The following is a 19,759-nucleotide window of genomic DNA, read 5'->3' as shown; positions in this document are numbered from 1 at the left end:
TTGGCTTAAATCACAACAGATGCAACTACTAAAACTGAACTCTTGGATTCATTCTGGAAGTGATGAAATGACAAAGGAGTGTATTTTAGAGAAAGGTGAATTGTCCCCCAGAAATATTTATCTCTTTCTATTTATCATAGAGCAAAACTGATTTACCAGATTGGGTCATGTATTCAAATTTTACGTGGCTGAAATTAAGTAAAATGGGTCATGTCTCAAACATTCCCAGTGCTACACACTTTTTCTAAGGATCAGAAGTCTTCTCATGTAAGACAAACAGTTCTAGTCTACAGGCCATACACATACTATTGTGGCAATATGTTGACTAGACCTTTCCTCCTAACCTGTAAGTCTGTTTGTCTTGGTTTATACTACAGATTTAGTCAAAGAACTGAACCAGCCAGGTTCAGTATGGATAAGTTTTTGGAAATCCTGTCCCAAACTGTAGCTTGTCAGCACCTACAGAGATAAAGGTTGGTAATGCCAGATTTTAAACCTGAGCACGTGCTAAGTGACTACAAAATATCTCCATAGTTAATGTGTGGTAACCTCTGAAGCTTTTGAAAAACTTGATATCATTCAACTTGAAGGACATAAGCATGCATATATAGCCAAATTACTTTCTGTAAAATTTCCACCAAGTCCAGCAAACAATTTTTTGTTTGTGTGCCACTAGCTGATAATGAAATACAGTGGAAGTGATCTTGGTAAGTCATCTCCAGCTGCCTCTGCTTCCTGTGGAAATATCATAAAATAACAGCAGTTAAAAAACCAACTGGTGTTGCAGCTCTTCTATATTGGTTCTTAAATAATCACAAGTTCAGCTACACCATTCCATTGTCATCAAAAGGCATGTGTTATTGGTTTGCCATGAATACAAATGTTATATCTTAAAAGTTATAGCTTTGTCTGGACATATTTCAAGTCCTGAGGATGGTTTTAAACTCACATTTCTACAAAATTCATGTGATGAGAGTCTCTGGGAATTGTTAGTTTCAGCAATACCTAATTCATACCCTCAAGCACGTGCAAGTGAGAAATGTATTTCAAGACGCAACTCATTTTCTCTTTGAGTTAAAATGTTTGTCTTGGCATAGGTCTTACTGCCCACCACCGTTAAGATTTTTGGGAGCATTCATAATTATTTATTTTCTAGAAGTTACAGAAGAAAAATGACTGATGAAAATTGAAGAGATGTTTGAAGATATGATTTTTTTTTAGCCTTTAATGGTGTTTTTTAAAATCTGGTAGTGTTGAGATGAATCAGCACATATTGAGATTGTAAATGGAATGAGATAATCGGATTTATTTTTAAGTAGCACAATGCATTTCAAGCCACTAGTGCCATTTGCCTGCTTAGAGTTGACATACAGATGAACAAAAAAACCTCCCCTATTTGTCAATCTTCAGTGTATTTCTTTGATGGAACTGTGATGGTGGAAATGGCACAGAGGAATTAGGGAAGATTTCAATTTCTCCTAAATAAATTTTTTTCAGAGTTTGTAAACAGCTGATGATCAGATTCATTATCACAGCAGTTTTCTTGCTCATCAACATCTCTGCTTCATTTTTCCTTTTCATTCAGTTTGGGATTTACATTGTTCTCAGTATATAAGTTATTTCTTCTGTCTTCCAATATATTATTATAGCAAGTCTTCCTTCATTTTTAGATAATATTTATTCTAGCCCTTACCCATTAATTTAATTTTTTATATTATTGCATTTATCCTTAAACATCACGAGCCATTATACTGAAATATTCAGAGAATAATTACTAGCAACCTAATTTTCCTTAATTTTCCTGTATACTGACACATAGCATCTCATCTTCTCATTATGTTTTTTTTAACTTTTCTCTAAGGACTTTAAGAACAAAAATGAAAATTGAACCACTATTTAATGACATTTATACATGTCTTATTAGTTTTATTTGCACTAGCTGAATTCACATTTTTAAGTTTGCAATTCATCTATATAAGTAATAGAAATAATATTTTCTTACTAGCTATTATGGGCAATGTTTTTAAAGTGGCTATAAATCCACTGTCATAATTAATTGTAGAATGAAGGACGAACCCCCAACCTGACATTTCTTTCAAATCAAAAGAAGACCGGACTGGTTTGATTGGACATTTTCAAGGGGGAAGGAAAAGAAAATGCCTTTGGGTCATTTTGCAGAAAGAGAAAATATCACGTACATAACCAATCTTAAGTGTTATTTATTATTGATTTTAAACATCTCAGAGTCTTCTGATTAATCCATAGGCATGAAGAACAGCTCTTTTACTTATAAAATTTGAACACCAAAAAGATATTTAATATGACTTAAAATGGAGAGGTTTCTTTTTTGGTTATGCAAAGTCAAGCCTTGATTTTGAGGGCAACCACAGAGTTTCTCCATGAACATGAACAAGTGACTTTGGTGATAGTTATGCAGATGGATGTGGGCTCCTGTTTCTGCATTGAAGGTGTTTAAACACACTCCAGGTTCAGATCATTAGAATGTCACTGAACTTGTGTGAATGCATTCTTCCTGAGTGACCACCTTCATGCCAATTGGGACTGAAGAATTTACTTATTCTGCACGTACAGCCCACAAGTTCATTTACAAGAGTGCAATTGCTTATTAGGAAATATAATTTTCAGCTATTAAGGAAAGTAAAGTCAAACAATTCTTTTGAGTTAATGCATGAAATACATTTTTCCTCATTAAAATGATGAGAAACCTCATTATTATGTTGTTCAAAACATCCAGTCTCAGAGTCTAACATTAGCTGATTACATTGATTGGATTTCCCTCTATACAGAACAGAGGGGATGATGAACCGTAGATTTCCAACCTAAATACTAAAGAAACATCATGAATGCTATCTACTGTATCTTCCAAACTTACTGGCTCATACTGATCTTAAAACATCTGTTTAGGGCTCATCACCTTCTTTTCTTTCCCAAATGGGTCCTATGAATAAAACTGAACAGAAATTGCGTATTAATCCTAGGGAAGAGCATACCCATACAGTAGTAATTTCAGAGTGACTAAACCCATGTGTCCAACACAGGGGATGAAAGACTCCACCCCACCTGAAACCCAAAACTCCTGTCTCTCAGATGTTCCAGGACCCAACACATCAGACATGGTCTCCCACATAAAAAGGTAACATCTGAAAAATGCTTGAAGGTTCAAGGACTGAAAGACCAAGGCACAAAAAACCCCTCTGGTGTACATAAAATCAAGCAACTTTTCCCTTCCTGTTAACATCTCAATGACCCTGCACAATCACCAGCCAGCCAAGAGTTTTGGTTCAGAACAAACACACTTCATCTCCCTTACAATGATATTTCATGCCTGCATAAAGCACTTGGGTATTTTTAACCTAGTGACTCTCCTTTATTGGGCTTTTCAGCTTACTTGAAGCTTCTCTGTGTTGTGAGATCCCTGGCATGCCAGTAGTTCAGCTGCCATAACAAAATGCACAATTTTAAACAGCTTGTTTTTAAATTAGTGTCATCATGAGATATTCATTTGTAAAGTGCTTATTAAACATCTCACATAGATTTCCATGATAATTTCTAATTACTTATTTTTCCTACAGGAGGGTGAAGTAATAAGAGAGATGATGCAGATAAACACAAAATCAAAGGGAAAAACATCAAAAGTGGGGGAAAGCATAGAATACATATCTCTACATCCAAGAATAGCACTGTTACCAGGATTACAGAATAGAAAAAGAAAATCACTTTTATAATAGAGCAAATAATCTGATTGTTCCAATAAAATCTGTCTCTTAGGATCTGCAGTCCACAATCCTTTTAAATGTGGAAGTTCTTGTCTCATTAAGACTTGAAAATGTCCCTATTTTCCAAGCAGAATCATAGAATCATAGAAATATTTGGGTTGGAAAAGAATTCAACCATTCAACCATCAACACAGCACTGCCAACTCCATCACTAAAATGTGTCCACTCTACCACCACATCTACATATCTTTTAAATCCTTCCAGCATTTCCCAGGACAGGCTGTTCCAGTCCTTGACAACCGTTTCTGTGAAGAAACATTTCCTAATACCTAATCTAAAACTTCCCTGGTACAATTTGGTTGATAGAAGCATGCATACTAAATGTGAGCTTACTGAATATAATGATCTTCTTGAAGTAGATCATAAATGTGATGGTTTATAAAGCTGTCCTAATTTTATCTGGGATACAGTTAATTTCCTTCTCAGTAGCTGGTACAGAGTTGTGTTCAGATTTTGTGGTTCAGATTTTATATGAGAATAATGTTGAAACACCCTGATGTTTTCGTTTTTGCTGAGTAGCAATATTTTAAAACAAGGTTTCAGATTAAATTTTCTCAATATACAGAGAGGGAATGACTTTTTTATGCACATCCTTTTACAGTGGATAATTAATAATCTCTGGATTAGTGTTGCTGAACATAAAGCTGGATGGAGGAATAACAGTAAAATTCACCGACCAGCTGTTAACAAAAAGCCCAGTAATGAACAGTGTCAATTAAATTAGTTTGTTCAAAATAGTAAGTTAAGTAATGTTCAGGACTGACAGAGTTATCTACTCTCAACACATTTTTTTTTGAACATTGAATTTGAACTGGGAATTAATGAATGACAAATTCCTCTTACATATTCAGTATTAATCTGGTGTGGGACTTTAAGGCACATAATTAGTCTTCCTAACCAAACACTTCAAGAGAACATCATATAGCAAAGACAAGCTGAAGGGATGGTGAAAAATCTGGGAATATCTCATAAACAAGAGTTTTTCATTTCATAAATACATTTTTCGGTAAAGAGCAAGGCAAATACAGTAAAATCAGGTTTATATGTGTGCAAATCATTTAGTTCAAGGTAAAGATAATTCAAGGCTCTAGAGAATTTTCCTTAATCAGCATTAATTCAAGATCAGAACTTGCTTCAAATGCAGAAGAAAAGCATTTATTAAGACACTTGTTTCCATTCAACTGATTTTTCCAATAACCACATCCACTGGAATACAAGATCCAATTTAGAAAACAATTTAGTGTATCTTAATTAAATATCACAGACCGTTGAAACATTTTTTTTCTATGATCTAATAACAAGATAGCCAATTAAGATGCTAATTCTGAAATAAAAGGCAAATTGTACCCTGTGATTTACACAATGTCTCTGAGTTTAAGAGTTGTTTATATAAACAAATGAGAACAATCTCTGATTTAAATGAGTGATTTACCTGTTTTTTTCCCAAATGCTTAAACTCTTCCTGTCTTTTTAAGCATGTGAGAGAGGATTTGCCTGTAAAAGTCTCAGACAGGGAGTAAATGGACTAAAATATGTTAAGGCCTGAAACCAATGGCTGGAAAGCTACCTAACTAGGAGCAGTGAGTAGAATCTATCATCAATATTATTTTAGAATCTAAGATTCATAGACACAGTCCAGGAGTCTGGGGTGTTAAGACCTCTGCAGGACTAGGCTACATAAAATATTTAGAAATAAAATCAGACAGAAGAGTAAAAACAACACAAAAATACATAAATACAGGAGAATAAAAATCAACAGTATCATGAGGTAATATGATATTGACTTTCTGCTCACTATTGGCATGTTTTTAGAAGGAACATAGAAGACAATATCTAAACTGAGATTTTAAAAGAAAATGACACATTTGTGAATCTTGAGAGGAAGCATGTCCCAGATAAAAAAGGCTTCCATGGCAAAGAGTGCTCTGCAGAAATCATCACTTCCTGAAATACTTATGGTCAGAAACATAGTTCATAGTTCACATTACTTTTTGACTGCTCCTTATGGCTTGATACAGACTAAGGTTAGCATTTAATTTCAAAATCAATATTTTTCTGGGATGAAAAATAACAAAAAAAAAACCAAAAACACTCCAAAACAAAGAAAATAAATGTTTTCTGGTATTCCTTACAGCTACTGTGTCTGATTTGAAAGTCCCTTAAAATGCCAAAATTAACTGAGTTTTGTTAAAATAGTTGTGACAATTATATTCCCAGTGTAATACAACTATAATGAATTGAATGACAGTGAGCAGAATGCCTACCAAAGAAAAAAATTTTAAAAATTGATATAAAGGGAAAATTTTCTAGTTGCAAAGTTTTGTAATTTGGGATTGAAAACCATGTAATTTGTAGTACTCTAGAAAGATTTTTTTAATTCTTGAAGGTTTTTTTTTCCCAGAAATTTGAAAGAACATGTATTATTACAGCTGAGGATTTTTCAATTCCTAATCTAGCAAGAAAAAGTTGATATTTCTAAAGTGAATATTTTAAAGAAAAATAATTTGTAATAAAGTTTCAATACAGTTTATGCAGCAATGTCATTAATGAATATTGATCAGTAATTTTTTTAAATAATAATTGATTTCTTTTTAATAAGATGAAGTTTCTGGTTCTTGACCACTGATACAAATTATAATAACAAAACAGACATCAAGCTGTCTATTTTCTAGTCATTTTTTAGAAAATTAATTTTCAAAAGACAGTAACTTAAAAATACCCTTGCAGATAATCTGCAGGAGTATACAATTCATCTTAGAAGTCATTTGCTTTCTTCTGATAGTAAATTCTCAGTTGTTACAAGCATATTCTGTTTTAAGAGCCTGAGGGAGAAGGTCACCACTAAAGCTACTACACATATAGAAGAGAAAGCAATGTTAGAAACGATTTTGTAGTGTATCTGTGCATCTGGATCCACCTTGGTCTGTCTCTGATAGCTCCCAGACACTAAATCACTAGAAATGTCAGGATGCAACATCCTCAGACAGAATCAGTGGAGCTGAAATCAAGACCAGGAAACAAATTTCTTCCTTGAAATTTCTCACAAATAACTGTTTTGAACTTTTGAAGTTGTAGCCTCCAGGATAATCCTGGATGGGAATTCCTAAACCTGGAAGAATTTGCACTTGCTTCCTCAGAGTCAGGGGGAAGCACTCAGTCTGTTTGGTAGGCTCAGCAGTTCCTTGGCACATCCAACTGATTGTTCTTTTTATAGGTAAAAGGGAGCAGATGATGTCAGAACCTGCCTCTGAGCACAGGGAGAAGGTGCAAAGGTATGCAGGAATGTGAATTTACTGTGCCATTTCTGGGAAAAAAGGTTTCAAGGTGAAGAATTTTCTTTCCTGAACATGTGTAAGTTCATACCTTGAGTAGAGTCTCACCATAGACATACCCCTCTTTTAAAGAACAGATGTCTGATAAACCTGTTCCTGACTTCACATCTGTCCACCCTTTTGGAGAAAAATGGCCTCTCCGTTTTCCCACAAAGGCAATATTCCCATCTGAGAGAGGAATACATTAGGGAAAATTTTATCTTCCCTGATTCTCAGCACACAATGGATGTTTGGAGGTATTCACCCCAAATCCCCAGCAGAGGACAATTTTCCTTATCCTTGCCTGAATCACAGTGTACAATGCCTACACCTTGCTACTGATTATTGGAGTAAGCTCAGGCCAATTTAACACTTGTCTTATTTAAGATGAGTTTTGTGCTATATAATGGTAATATAGAAAATCTAAATTAGGAATGAAATTATGATATAAAGCCACTAGTGTTTATTTTGAAGAGCAATCATCTCCTCTCTAATATCTATGACTTGAGGTTCAGACAACACTCATGTCAGAGAATCAAAGAGGATATAACCTCAAAGAGGATATAACCTGAGTTCAGGATTAGCATCACCCTTAGAGAAATGTAACAGTCACCACCTGCTACAAGAAAGCCTCAGATAAAACCCAAGAACTGTTTCCTTGCCTGGGATCTATGCTCTAACCCTGTGCACTTTAGAAGGAAGGTGTTAATTTTCACCTGGTCTGTTGGAAGCACCTTGCTGCTTTCCTGTGGTTAGGAATTTCTGCACCTCCCAACCAAATTATTGCAGTTGAACAAAATTCAGCCTCTGTGATCCCTGCACTATTTCTTTGTTGTAGTTCTCAGGGTGCTCCTTTGGCCCTGTTGTTTTCAGCTGGGAGAGAGGAGTTAATGCTTTGTTGGAGTACGAATCATTTACTCTTCTGGTTACAAGAGCACAGCTAGAATGAAATAATATGCCATGGAGCTTCTGGCTGACAGCAGGTGAAACTAGCATATTAAGTTCAATGTAGTGCAAAATAAGGGGGGATATGATTAGAAAATACTAATTACTAATTACTTTTACCCAACCCTTGTACTGGGAGGTTCCCTGTGACAAGGACTTATGGAGCAGCAAGAAGTAATTAGATTTCTGACAGAGAAATTGCTGCACAAGTAATTAAGCTGTCTTTTTTCTTATTGCTAGATAATATCAGTTATATATCTTATAATAAAAAGAAAAAAATCCATATCAAGTTTCTCAAAAACACAGCTAAGAGATGACAACTTCAGAAGTAGTTCTTTGATTTTTCTTTTTAAAGACCAAAACCAATTGCACACCAATTGTGCATTCATTAATGCCTTTTTCTGAAGGCAATTTCAAGTAATGAGCTATGAACAAAACCAGGCAAACAACCTGCAGTTGTCGTTTCAGTTTCTTGACATTCCCTTCAATGCAAGAGTTTCTAGCTCTTTGTATAAATACTGGTGTCAGGTCAAGCAGCTAAATAACACATTTTTGTGTAATAATTTTGCTTAAAACCCCATAAAATCTCTATTAAATGTAAAAGTAACATCAACCCCTTTATTTTGTGATGGTCATCCTCCTCAACATGTTGCTGATTTGACATTACATTATAGTATAGTTTTCCTCATGTCTGAAATGCTCAGATAAAATCAGATCTTGAGTGGCTAACATGAATTTTTTTTACTAGGGTAGCATCCACATGATACACATTTGGCTATGATAAGCAAACTGACTTAGCTAAGGCTTGAAACCTTTGAACACATGAAGAGTTTCAGAAATATATTTAATTTACTTTAGGAGATGAGTAATGTTTCTTTTAGTATGCATTGGTAGAATTATATTAAAAATCATATCAGCCAATCATATTTCAAAATAGTCAGCATCCAAGATTAACATTAATTTGTGCATATCAGCACTGCAAGACATGAAATGCTTAAAAACATACCAGTTAAAATGTATTAAATCACTATGTTTTATAACTACACCATTTCCCAGGACAGAGATGATTTACTCATTATAATTCAGTCTGTCTTTACCTCCTTCAGTGTCACTAACCAACATGCATAAAGGTTGAACAGTATGACCCCTTAGCAAATATAAATTTTATTAACTTTAGCTCCCTAATTAAAATACTGTTCATTTAATCAATTCTGCTATTACACATTTCTAATATGAAAATTATCAACAACGTTCAGCTTGGGCCTTATTCCTTGAAATAATACATAGCTTTTTTATCTGGTCTTCTTGAAAGTAGTGTATTCTTGCCACGATTTGTCTTTTTTAAGGAAGGAGTGGATGTAATTCCACCAGAATGAGGTTTAGTGAGTCCTGGCACTTCATTCACCTTGTCAGTTGCCTTCAGCCTTAACCTCTGGAGAGACAATGGCTTCACTAAAAACTATCAATTCAGCCATAGGGAGGGGGATATGTGCTGCTGTGTGTGCTTTGTCACTTTAATAGAGTGATAGAAAAATGAATTACACCACAAGTTTACGAATCAGAAATTTTCATTACTCCGAGTAATACTCTTCCATAATCACTCATCAGTGTTAGTGAGATGGGTCCACCTGTATAAGTCTCTGCTGTGTAGGTAATGTTTTTATGTTCAGATTTTCCAGTTGTTCGAGGTACAACTAAATCAACTGAAATGTGAAGATGGAGAAAAAATCTGTGTGTCTGCAGTGAGTCACTAGCCCTGGGTGTCGACTCTGGGATGATGCAGATAAGTCAGAAAAAGAAAGAGTTAAAAAGAAGTCATGGAAAATATCATACCCACTTGCTGCAGAGAAAGACAACAGAAAGGAAACATTTTAAGTGCTAAGCCAGTACCTTATGGCAAAACTCTATTTGTCAAAGTGTTCATTTCAGAGGAGAAGAAACAGAATTATTTTTTTAAATAAAGAAAATTTTAGGCTGTCTTGACTTTATTAATCAAAATTCTGTAGCTTTTCTAAAGATCAGAAAATTTCAAGCATAATGCTAATTTTCATTCTATTCCAAGTGCTTTTAAATTTTTCTAGGAATATATACTGGATCACATTTTTCATTTTAGCTTTAATGTTTTAAAAAGTTATATTTTAGCATGTAGCCTGCAGCAAATTGGAATAACAATGATGGGGTTTAAGATCTACATTTATTTTTACCTCTTGAATTTATGTTTTTGAGAAGAAAGCATCCAATCTCTTCTCAAGCTTGAATAAAAAATATTTTCATTGTTCCAAGGGTATTTTTGATTCCTTTTCTTAGAATTGGAAGAGTCTCTCATTCTCAAAATAGTCTTACATCAGAAAATTCTCTGATAGCTGCCTATCACTCTCAGAAGACATATTTGAAGAGAACAGTCTTAAGTCAGCCACCCATAGACGTCTTCCATTCTGAATTTTAATAAGCTGTGAGATAAAACAGAGCTTCTTAGTCAAATATAAAATCAGAAGCATACGTCTCTTGAGTGCGAACAGAGAGGCACCCACAGATGCACACAATTTCCCAGCAAAGCCTCTGACTTTTCATGCAGAACTGCAAGCACAGGTCTGTTGGCAATATGGAGTTATTTTTGAGGTTGCCTCACTGTCTATTTTTCAACCGTGTAGGTCATCTCATGAATTTGTCATTTTGCAATGAAAATAAACCTTATATAATTCTTCAGGATTGTTTGACATCTCTTTTTCTGTACTTTGCCTCGTGTCTCATTTCTGCTGGGATAATAGAGAGATCTCGTGCTGTTCCAAAGTGTAAAACCTGTTTTCTGTTCATACTGAAAGTTGTCAAAGCAGAACAAGGGTAAGCATAAGTCTTCAAATATAGAACTTGCAGTCTTAGAAACTGCTTCCTTTGTTCCCCTGGGTAGGACAAGGAGTAATGGGCTTAAAAGAATTGTAGGTTTGATGTTAGGAAGAGTATAAGGAGTAGTTACACTCGGGGAGAAGCAGACTGAGAGGGCTGTGTAATTTCTGTCATTGAAATACTTTGGATAGATCTGCTTTCAGATCTATCCAAAGATGGATCAAGCATGAATTGGTAGAGATGAATCAGTGCAGAAGTAAAAGACTTGAAGGAGCCACTGTCTTTTTCTACAGTGCTGAGGCACAATTCTATTCAAACATACTGACTAACAAAGCTACCTTCCTTTGGCTGTTAATGCTAGTTGTAGGTGAGAAAGAGTAGACCTTTATTTACAGGAAGTAAGTAATTTAATTGGACACACGTGATTTGTCATGACAAGGTTAGAGGGAAGAGATGCCATCCAGAGGGAATCTGAGAGATTTGAGAGCTAGACCCATGTGGACCTCATGAAGATAAACAAGGACAAGTGCAAGGGGCAATGCCAAACACAAGTACGGGGCGTGCAAAGAATGGATTGAGAGCAGCCCTGAGGAGAAGGACTTGGGGTTGTTGCTGGATAAGAAGCTCAACATGATCCAGCAATGTGAACTCCCAGCCCAGAAAGTCAAACTCATCATGGGCTGCATCAAAAGAAGTATGGATGAAGAAACATGTTGAGGGAAGTGATTCTCCCCCTCTACTCTGCTCTCATGAGACCCTGGAGTCCTGCTTCCAGCTCTGAGGTCCTAGCATAGGAAGACTGTAGACCTATTAGAGAGAATCCTGAGGAGGGCCAGAAAGATAACCACAAGGGCTTCCCTCACAAAGGTGCTAAGAATTCTCCAGGAGAACATTGCTCCATCCTGGCCTGGTGTCACTTTTTGCCATTCATTTGCTGCTGACCACTCCCAGAAATAACAAATTGTTTTGATGGACCTTTGATCTGACCTGTCCGAGTATTTTCTAATGCTACATTTTCAGATGTGTAGAAGGTGTGCTTACTTGTCAATGTGCACACTTGGAAATACTTCATGTTTGTTTGCTTCATGCCATGGTAGACATCCACCCCGATACCACCACCACCACCCAGCCAAAGAAATACATATCATTCCTGACACAGCAAAATGAAGACATTCTTCCAAATAGGTATAGAGCTTACTCCAATCCCTACTACCTGATTTACATTAGTGACTGTAAATTTGGATGGCAAGGTGCAATATTTATTAGAATCAGGTCAGATAGGTGCCGAGAAAAAAAAACATGCAAGAAAGTATAAAAAGTCAGGCAGATTGATTTGCTTTCAGTGTATATAGCTTGTGGAGCCTGAACCACAGAAAGGAAATTATGTTTTTTTGAATCATTGCACAAACAGCCTTGACCAACCACTTCACTGCTTCCATCTGCAGCAGGACCCTGCTGCTATTGCTCACCCTCAGGGTCTCTGAGCCATGAGGCTGCCACAAACGGACACCACAAAGCTCCTGCTCAAAACCAAGTTATTCTTTGCCCTCTAGTCTGCTTTATTTCTAAAAGTTTGGATATAGGAGGGAAAACATCTTTTCACTTCCCTAATTTCTTTTACATCTCTAGAAAGCAAACCTTTGTTTTGCTATTAAGTTCCTGGGTTTTTTGGGTAGCAATGAAGATTCTGACTTGATGTTGTTATTTACAGTGCATTTAGTTACTAGATATACAATGATACGTATTTTCTTGGGCTACACATTCATGCCTGAACAAGAGAACAAAGATAAATAATGAGTGGGCAGCAGACAGTTTTCTTAGAGAAAACAGCTTTCAGGTGAGGTTGCACCAGACTCCTACCTACTATGGATTGAAGAAAAAGGATCGGGATGTTCATACAGGCTGGGGTTGCACAATTTTACTCTAAAAATACCTTTTCACCTGCTTATTTTGGAGGAAATATCTACACATTTATATTGCATTTATCTTCCACAATTTTGTCGTGGGTTAGGCAGCAAGAAGTATTCTAGATAGAAGTATTTTGTCTGATTAATATTTCCCTGAAGTAGCAAAAACAACCAAAAATTAATCTAGAGTACATTTCAGGTCTACAAAATTTCATATCCTAATTTATTTTACAAGAACTTCATCACCAGTTGGACTTGTACAAAGATAGAAAAAGGCATGTTAACCCACACCACACAGCATACTTTCTGGAAGGAAATCACTACATCCTTTACATTGAGATCTTTCTTCATTCAACAAACACTTTTTAAAAATCTCACAAAAGATTTCTTTTTAATCTGTTAGAAAGAACTAATTTCTCTCAGATCATCTATCTTGCTTTAATTTTCCTTCAGCTACAGTTGCCCTTTTTAGCTACTAACTACCTTTTTTTCATATATATTGCTGAGTTTCCTATCAGCTGAATTACTTTGTGGGCTTCCTGGAAGTAATCCTTCTCCATATTTTATTCTCCCTCCTTATCCTCATTTTGACTACTTACCTTCTGCTTAGCTCATTTGCTGCAATATCTCTTAAAATCAATAACAATTTCCTCCAATCCATCTCCTCAGGAGCTAAGGAGATATCTTATTAGGAGAGGTGATTTGTGATAGAGAATACCTGTGTTGTTCTGAGAAGAATGGGCACTGCTTCAGTGGTCCCTCTGCCCTCTTGCAGAGCCTCCCTTGAATTGCTTGTGATCATCACACTGCTAGAAGTGGTGCCCTGCCCTCACCCATCTTCATCTGGACATGCTCTGCAGCCATGGCATGCTTCAGAGGCACGGCCCAAGGCATCCTGAAGCACAGAGCTCACATATCACAGAACAGAGTGATTCCTGAAAATGCAGGAGCTGGTTCTTCATCTTTGCAAGGATGTTACAACATATAGAAATCAAGACCTGACTACTTCAAAGAGGATGGAAACTGTGAGGGATGCCCTGCAGTCTAGATTTCCCATTCCTTTGCTGCAGATATTGCAGCCAAGTCACAGTTTTATGTTATTTCTGAAAATCCTGGCTAAGTTAAGTATCTAAGAGTCATGTAGAAGTTAAATCAGACTGATAAATTTTGGCCATGTTTCTTCAGCTGGACAGCTGAAAATCAGAATCAGTTCTAGAGCCTAAGGACATATTTCTATCTCTGCTAATTTTTTTTATTCGTTGTGTATAATTTTGTCTTTTAATACCACAGAAAAACTGGATAATTTTAATTAACTCTTTTTTTAAATCAGATATGATAGTGAATACAGTAGTAAATCTGCATCTCCGTATGCATACATGAGCATGTGATGCAAATGGAAGTCCCAGTAATTTCTGGAAGATGAGTACTACTTGTGGGATGTCATTTGGAAGCTGGAGACATTGAGCAAGAAATTTTTATCTTTATATACATCTACCTTCCATTTAGAATCATAGAATTACTAAGGTTGAAAAAGACCTTAAGGATTATCAAGTCCAACTGTTCATCACTAAACCATGTCCCCAAGTGCCGCATACATTTTGAACACTTCCAAGGATTGTAATTTCACCGCTTCCTTGGGCAGGGAATTGGTTCAATGCCTGACCATTCCAATACCCTTGTCCTTTCCCTTCTCTTCTCCTTTAGGTAGGAATAGTCTGACTGTCTTGCACTTGGAATCACAAATTCTTTACAAAATTTCTGTCTTTTGATTTTTAGGTTTTTACAATAACTATTTTCTAATAATAAACAAATCAACCAGTGGAAATTCTCTCGTCTAGAGGTAAAAAACACATAGTGACCGCATCTGTGAATCTTGATGTTCTTCTGCCCCAAAACAGAGTATATATGTCCCAACTGCTTCTTGGTAATAATCCCTTGGTAAATGCTGTCACCATCACCATGTGGAGTCCCATCTGGAAAGTGTTAATCGATATTGGATGAAATAATTCCAGCAAGCAAAAAAAATAATATAATTATTTAGTGCTGTGGTAGTGTTTTCTGAATCCATTTCATTTAGGACAGTAATAGTCAATATTTATAATTTCTGTTGCAACTAATATTTTCTATTTTATTATGAAAAATCATGTGACTTAGCACTAAGCTACTTAGTCATTCTGAGACAAGTTTTGGAATTCCTGCAGATGAAAAGAATCAAAAAAATGATTATTGTAGAGAAATATCACAGACACTTTGTCCAAAGATGAGAAACTAGGTATTAAGAGGAGCAGGATGAAGGTGGGCATATAACATAAAAGAAAATTTCAGCTGTTGGGTCTGACTAATACATAAAATGAAGAAAAGCTGGAAATCATGTACAACCAAGCTGGTTTTATCTACACAATTAATATTCCATGGTTCCTTCAGAAATCTGTTTCAGAGTTATTCTGCTATGTGAATGTATTATTTATTCTCAAATTAATTTATCTATAAGGATATCTCCTGGTGTATGACCTGTGGATGACAGAAGTAGTAAAGACAAACAGGTGAAGCCTGGTGTCCACATCTCAATTAAGCTGAATAATGGTTAAAATAACATTTTTTTTCACATTTGAAAGTCAACACACTCGCCTTTGCATTTGAGGTTAAGGCTAATTCTTCAAGGTGCATGAGGTAAATATTTGCCAAGAATTTAAAATGTTTTCCATGAATCAAAAAGCTCTGGAATGTTACAATCACTAATGACATGCCACCTTGCATATCTGTCAAAAGCAGGCAATGCAATTTCAGAAACTGCATAGAAGGTCAAGAGTGGAGAGTTTATTGAAAGGTATCTTTTTCCTCCCCTTAGGGTTGTAAAGGAAATTTATGTGATATGCATTCCTCTTGGCCAATCCATTTTCTCTTTATCTGAGCATGAAACAGATGCAGTGAGAAATCCATAGCTTAAAAAAATCCAAATATTTTTGCAAGGCTTTGGATTTAAAATATTATAGATGAATCCAAATTAAAAATGGAACATAAAGGAAAGCAAAGAGGAAGTGGAAATGCTGATTAATTTATGATTTCCCATAAATCTACTGTGTGTCTTTGTGACTTTAGTTCTTTCTATGCATTTGGAAAAGAAACAAAATAATTCTACACTTAACAAAACAACAGGGAAGGATTTTTGGGACAACAAAAGAGTATTCATTAGTAGAGGTAGTGTTTCTTGTAAGCCCATGGCATTCCAGTGAACAGCACTCTCACTACACTTGAAATGCCCTTTCATAATCTTCTCAGTTGAATGGGTAGCCCAGAGCAGCTCCAGGATCAGATGAGGAATGAAAGCATAAATCTTATCCTAGTCCATTTTCCTGCATAGAATTGCAAGAAAAGTTAATTTCATGACCCTTCTTTAATTTCAGATGTAGCACTTTCCCCTTAGTGCACTCTGAACCATCTGTTCTTCTCAAAATCTTGCATACTGTCTTTTCCCCCAACAAATGATGCACAAAAAGGTCCCCAGTACAATCTGCTTGTATGAGATCTGGGTTTGTACTGGTGTCACATCCATCATAGGTCAGTGCCTTACATCGTTCTCTACAGAACCAACCAACGACCCTGGCTTCTGACCAACAGGTAAATATTCACAGACAACAGAGCCAAAGAGTCAAAAACCAAGAGAGCACACAGTACATTAAGGTCCTGGAAAACAGATCTTTAAATCGATACAGGAACTCAGATTATCACTGGATAACAATACTATTGTTTTATACCCCATCTATGTCAAGATGTGCTTTCAAGTTCTCTGTTTTTTCTGCTGCTTTTTTCTTTTGCCTCTACCTCAAAACCTAGAGATTAGCCCATAGTGGAAGGACAACATTTTCGTAAGAATGAACATTTTTGTGGAACATTGTTACTCCACAACTTCCCCCACCCTATACATGATTCTTTCTGCATGGCAGAAACACAAAACACTGCTCTACAGATTCAGGGTGACTCAAAGCCTAACAAAAGTCGTCAGCTGGCAAAATTAGTTAGTTTTTATTTGTTTATGATTTTGGTTAATTTTTCCCTGGCTTATAGCTGATTTTGATATCAAATTGGAAACAAATCTGTTGAAAAATACCTATACTAATATATATATATATAAATATCCTTGAGGATGCTCAAAGATCCTTGGGATCTCTGAAGTGCAGAGCCAAATGTAGAGAGACTATACCTCTCTAGCCATCCTTGTCTGATGCAGCAATTACTGGCTGGGACATATTAACTTATGCCTGAGTAGCCACTTCTCAGCCATTACCTTGGAGTCTCTGGTAATAAATTGAAATGGTAGGAAAAAATCCCTACACTTCCCTTTTCCTTTCTTTGTAAACACCTCCAGTTCATGCTGCATTTTTCACAATTAAATTGGGTAGTACTGCCACAGGCATGGATACACCCCAAATGGTCAGGTACAATTAAGGATTTTTGTCTCAATCGGAAAGACTTTACCGTTTAGGTTTCTAAGAGAAGCTATTACTGTCAATTTACTCAATGGAAGTCATATACCGAATAACAGCTGTCTTATAATTACTCATGACAATTTCCACTGCAGCTAGAAACAGGTATTTTCCACAAAGAAACAAAACAAAACAGACAAAACAAACATAAACTTGAAGCAAAGCCTTAAAGCCTGTTCTCTTTAGACCTTGCTTTTTTTTGAAGAGATAATCTGAATTGCTCTACTCTTATTCACCATCAGCAATTTCTGAAGTCCTTATTCATAAAAGCATCTCAGAGGGCTAAATTTAGAACTGTTCTACATAAATCCCATTAAAAAAATTATGTACAGTTTGGAGTCTGGAGTAGTTAAAGGCCAACATATTTTTTCAAAACAATCCTTATGTGCTTCTAAATTTGGGTACTGCTGTAGATAATGGACAATTTCTTGTATTTAGGACAGAGGAAGATAGCAAACATCCTATGGCACCAGATTCAGCTAGAGATAGTGGAGGTGACATTTGCTCCAATCTACTTTTAACAACTGACAAGTTGGCTTTTCCACCAAAGGTAATGATCAAGAGAGTCTTTGTACAAGCTCTTTTCTAGAATATGATTTCTCTGAGATACTCGAAATAATCACATTACAAACAAGGGACCTCAGAAGGTCCTATTTTGTTCAATTAACTGTAGAGCAAATACTGATGGCTACATGGAAGTGTCTAAATTATAGAAATCTATAAATGTTCGTGTGAATTTCACCTTGAAGTTCGTGGTCCCTTTGGGTGTCTGTCCAGAAAAGGACCAAGACAGTCCGTGGAAGTCCCTACAGATAAAATGTATTAGAAAAGAAGGATAGAGACAGTTGCCATGAATCAGAGAAAGAATTTAGAAATTCCCATCTGAAAATGCCAAAATGTATGCTGATGTCAAAGAGTAAGGGCAGAGACAAGAGCCACAGTTGTTGCCTGTTTGCTTTCCCCTTTGCCCAAGGGGGAAGGGCAGCTGTGTGCAATGGGGCAGACTGGGAGCAGAGGCTGGTGTCCTACCAGTTGGACAGACTCAGTCTCTGAGCTGCCAAAACAGTCTTTGAAGTTTCCCTGGAGGTCTTAACATGACTTCAGGTTTCACTAACACCATTTTACTTGTATTCCTGTAGGGTTCATGCTTGGGACAGCAACAGGTCATCCTTCTAATAATGCACTGAAAAGGCACCGAGTACATTAGTTGACTCCCAGTATACTCCCTTTTGTTTTCTATACATCATTTTTCCTGTCTTGTTTAGGATCCGCTTGCTGAATAAAGGGAAAATGTAAAGATCCCTTTCGGTTCACATCAATAATTTCTTAACTTCTTTGCTTATGAGCCCAGGATTTTTTCCTTCTAGATGAGCACACACTAAGTGACTTTTCTTTTATTCCTTTGACAGTTAGGAAAGGAAACACTGATATCATAGAGCTAAGCCCTTAGGACAGTATGCACATCAACACACTGAATCAGGAAGAAAAGGTGATAGTTAACTAACTTAGTTTCAGGAAATCCTGTTCCAAGCACACCCAGAGGCCATATCAGCAATCTTTAACACAGAGTTACTGGAATGAGACACAGCCTCAGGCTGTGTATGTACATAATGCATTTTAAACCGCAGTGAACAAAACGGTGACATAGATCAAAGATTTTTGTGCCAGCTTCCCCTCACTCATTGTTGCTAGGAGTGGCCAAGCAGACTTGTGTTTGTCTGGCATGTCATGAGAATGATGCATGTCTTTGTAGAGTTTGTACTGCTATGACAGAGCTGACATTACTCCCTATCTTTTAGATATGCACAGGTATAGGAGAGGCCATAAGTCTGTGATGTATGTTCTGCAGTCCAAAAAATGTGATATTTTTTGTTGTTTTGCCCTGCTGGCTAAAACAGCAGGCTATAACTGCATGGTATTACTCACCTGCCTAGCAGCAAGAACTCCCCAGCGAGTCCCAGGCGCCTCATGGCCATCAGGAGGCCTCTGACAGTCATGCCTTCACAGAAGCAGGCAACCACTCTTGCCTTGGGCAGGTGGCTCCGAAGCTTTCGCAGCAGCTTGTCAAAACTCTGCTCGCCAGCATTGCTGTAGATCTTGTAGGAGTGTGCAATGCAGATCCCTTCCTTGGCTGCCATATCTTTGAAAGCTTCCATTCCACTTTCACCATAGTTTCCTAAATGCAAACAGAAACACAAATGCATATATTAAAATCCATGGCAGCTTTACTTCCTTGGGAAACATCAGATATTTTAAATGTGTTACATATCTGCGGAGAGATCACTGTACCAATCTTAACAATATCACTTTAATCTTTTAATTAGTCAATTTTTCAAGACAAGGTCAATAAATTTTCCTGGAAAATTCACTGCTCTTCAAGAGACTGCATCTCTGCTTAAACCAAAGGCTGTTGAGTACTTCACTACCTGTGAGGATCTGGACCATAATGTGCACAGTAGTGTATATACAAA

General features: G+C 36.5%; 1 protein-coding gene across 6 annotated transcripts in view; it reads right to left on the bottom strand.

Annotated features, from left to right (window-relative positions):
• The window catches only part of GRM5 (glutamate metabotropic receptor 5), a 245,793-nt gene that overhangs the window by 115,521 nt on the left and 110,513 nt on the right, over positions 1-19,759 (bottom strand). For all 6 annotated transcript variants that reach the window (XM_077174005.1, XM_077174007.1, XM_077174008.1 and 3 more), the window contains one exon: positions 19,215-19,464. In XM_077174005.1, coding sequence (XP_077030120.1) covers positions 19,215-19,464 — 250 coding nt within the window. The remainder of the gene's footprint in view (positions 1-19,214; positions 19,465-19,759) is intronic.

This window comes from Agelaius phoeniceus, chromosome 2 (assembly GCF_051311805.1).
Source record: "Agelaius phoeniceus isolate bAgePho1 chromosome 2, bAgePho1.hap1, whole genome shotgun sequence".
Taxonomy (NCBI): domain Eukaryota; kingdom Metazoa; phylum Chordata; class Aves; order Passeriformes; family Icteridae; genus Agelaius; species Agelaius phoeniceus.
This window is presented reverse-complemented; position numbering and strand designations above follow the sequence as displayed.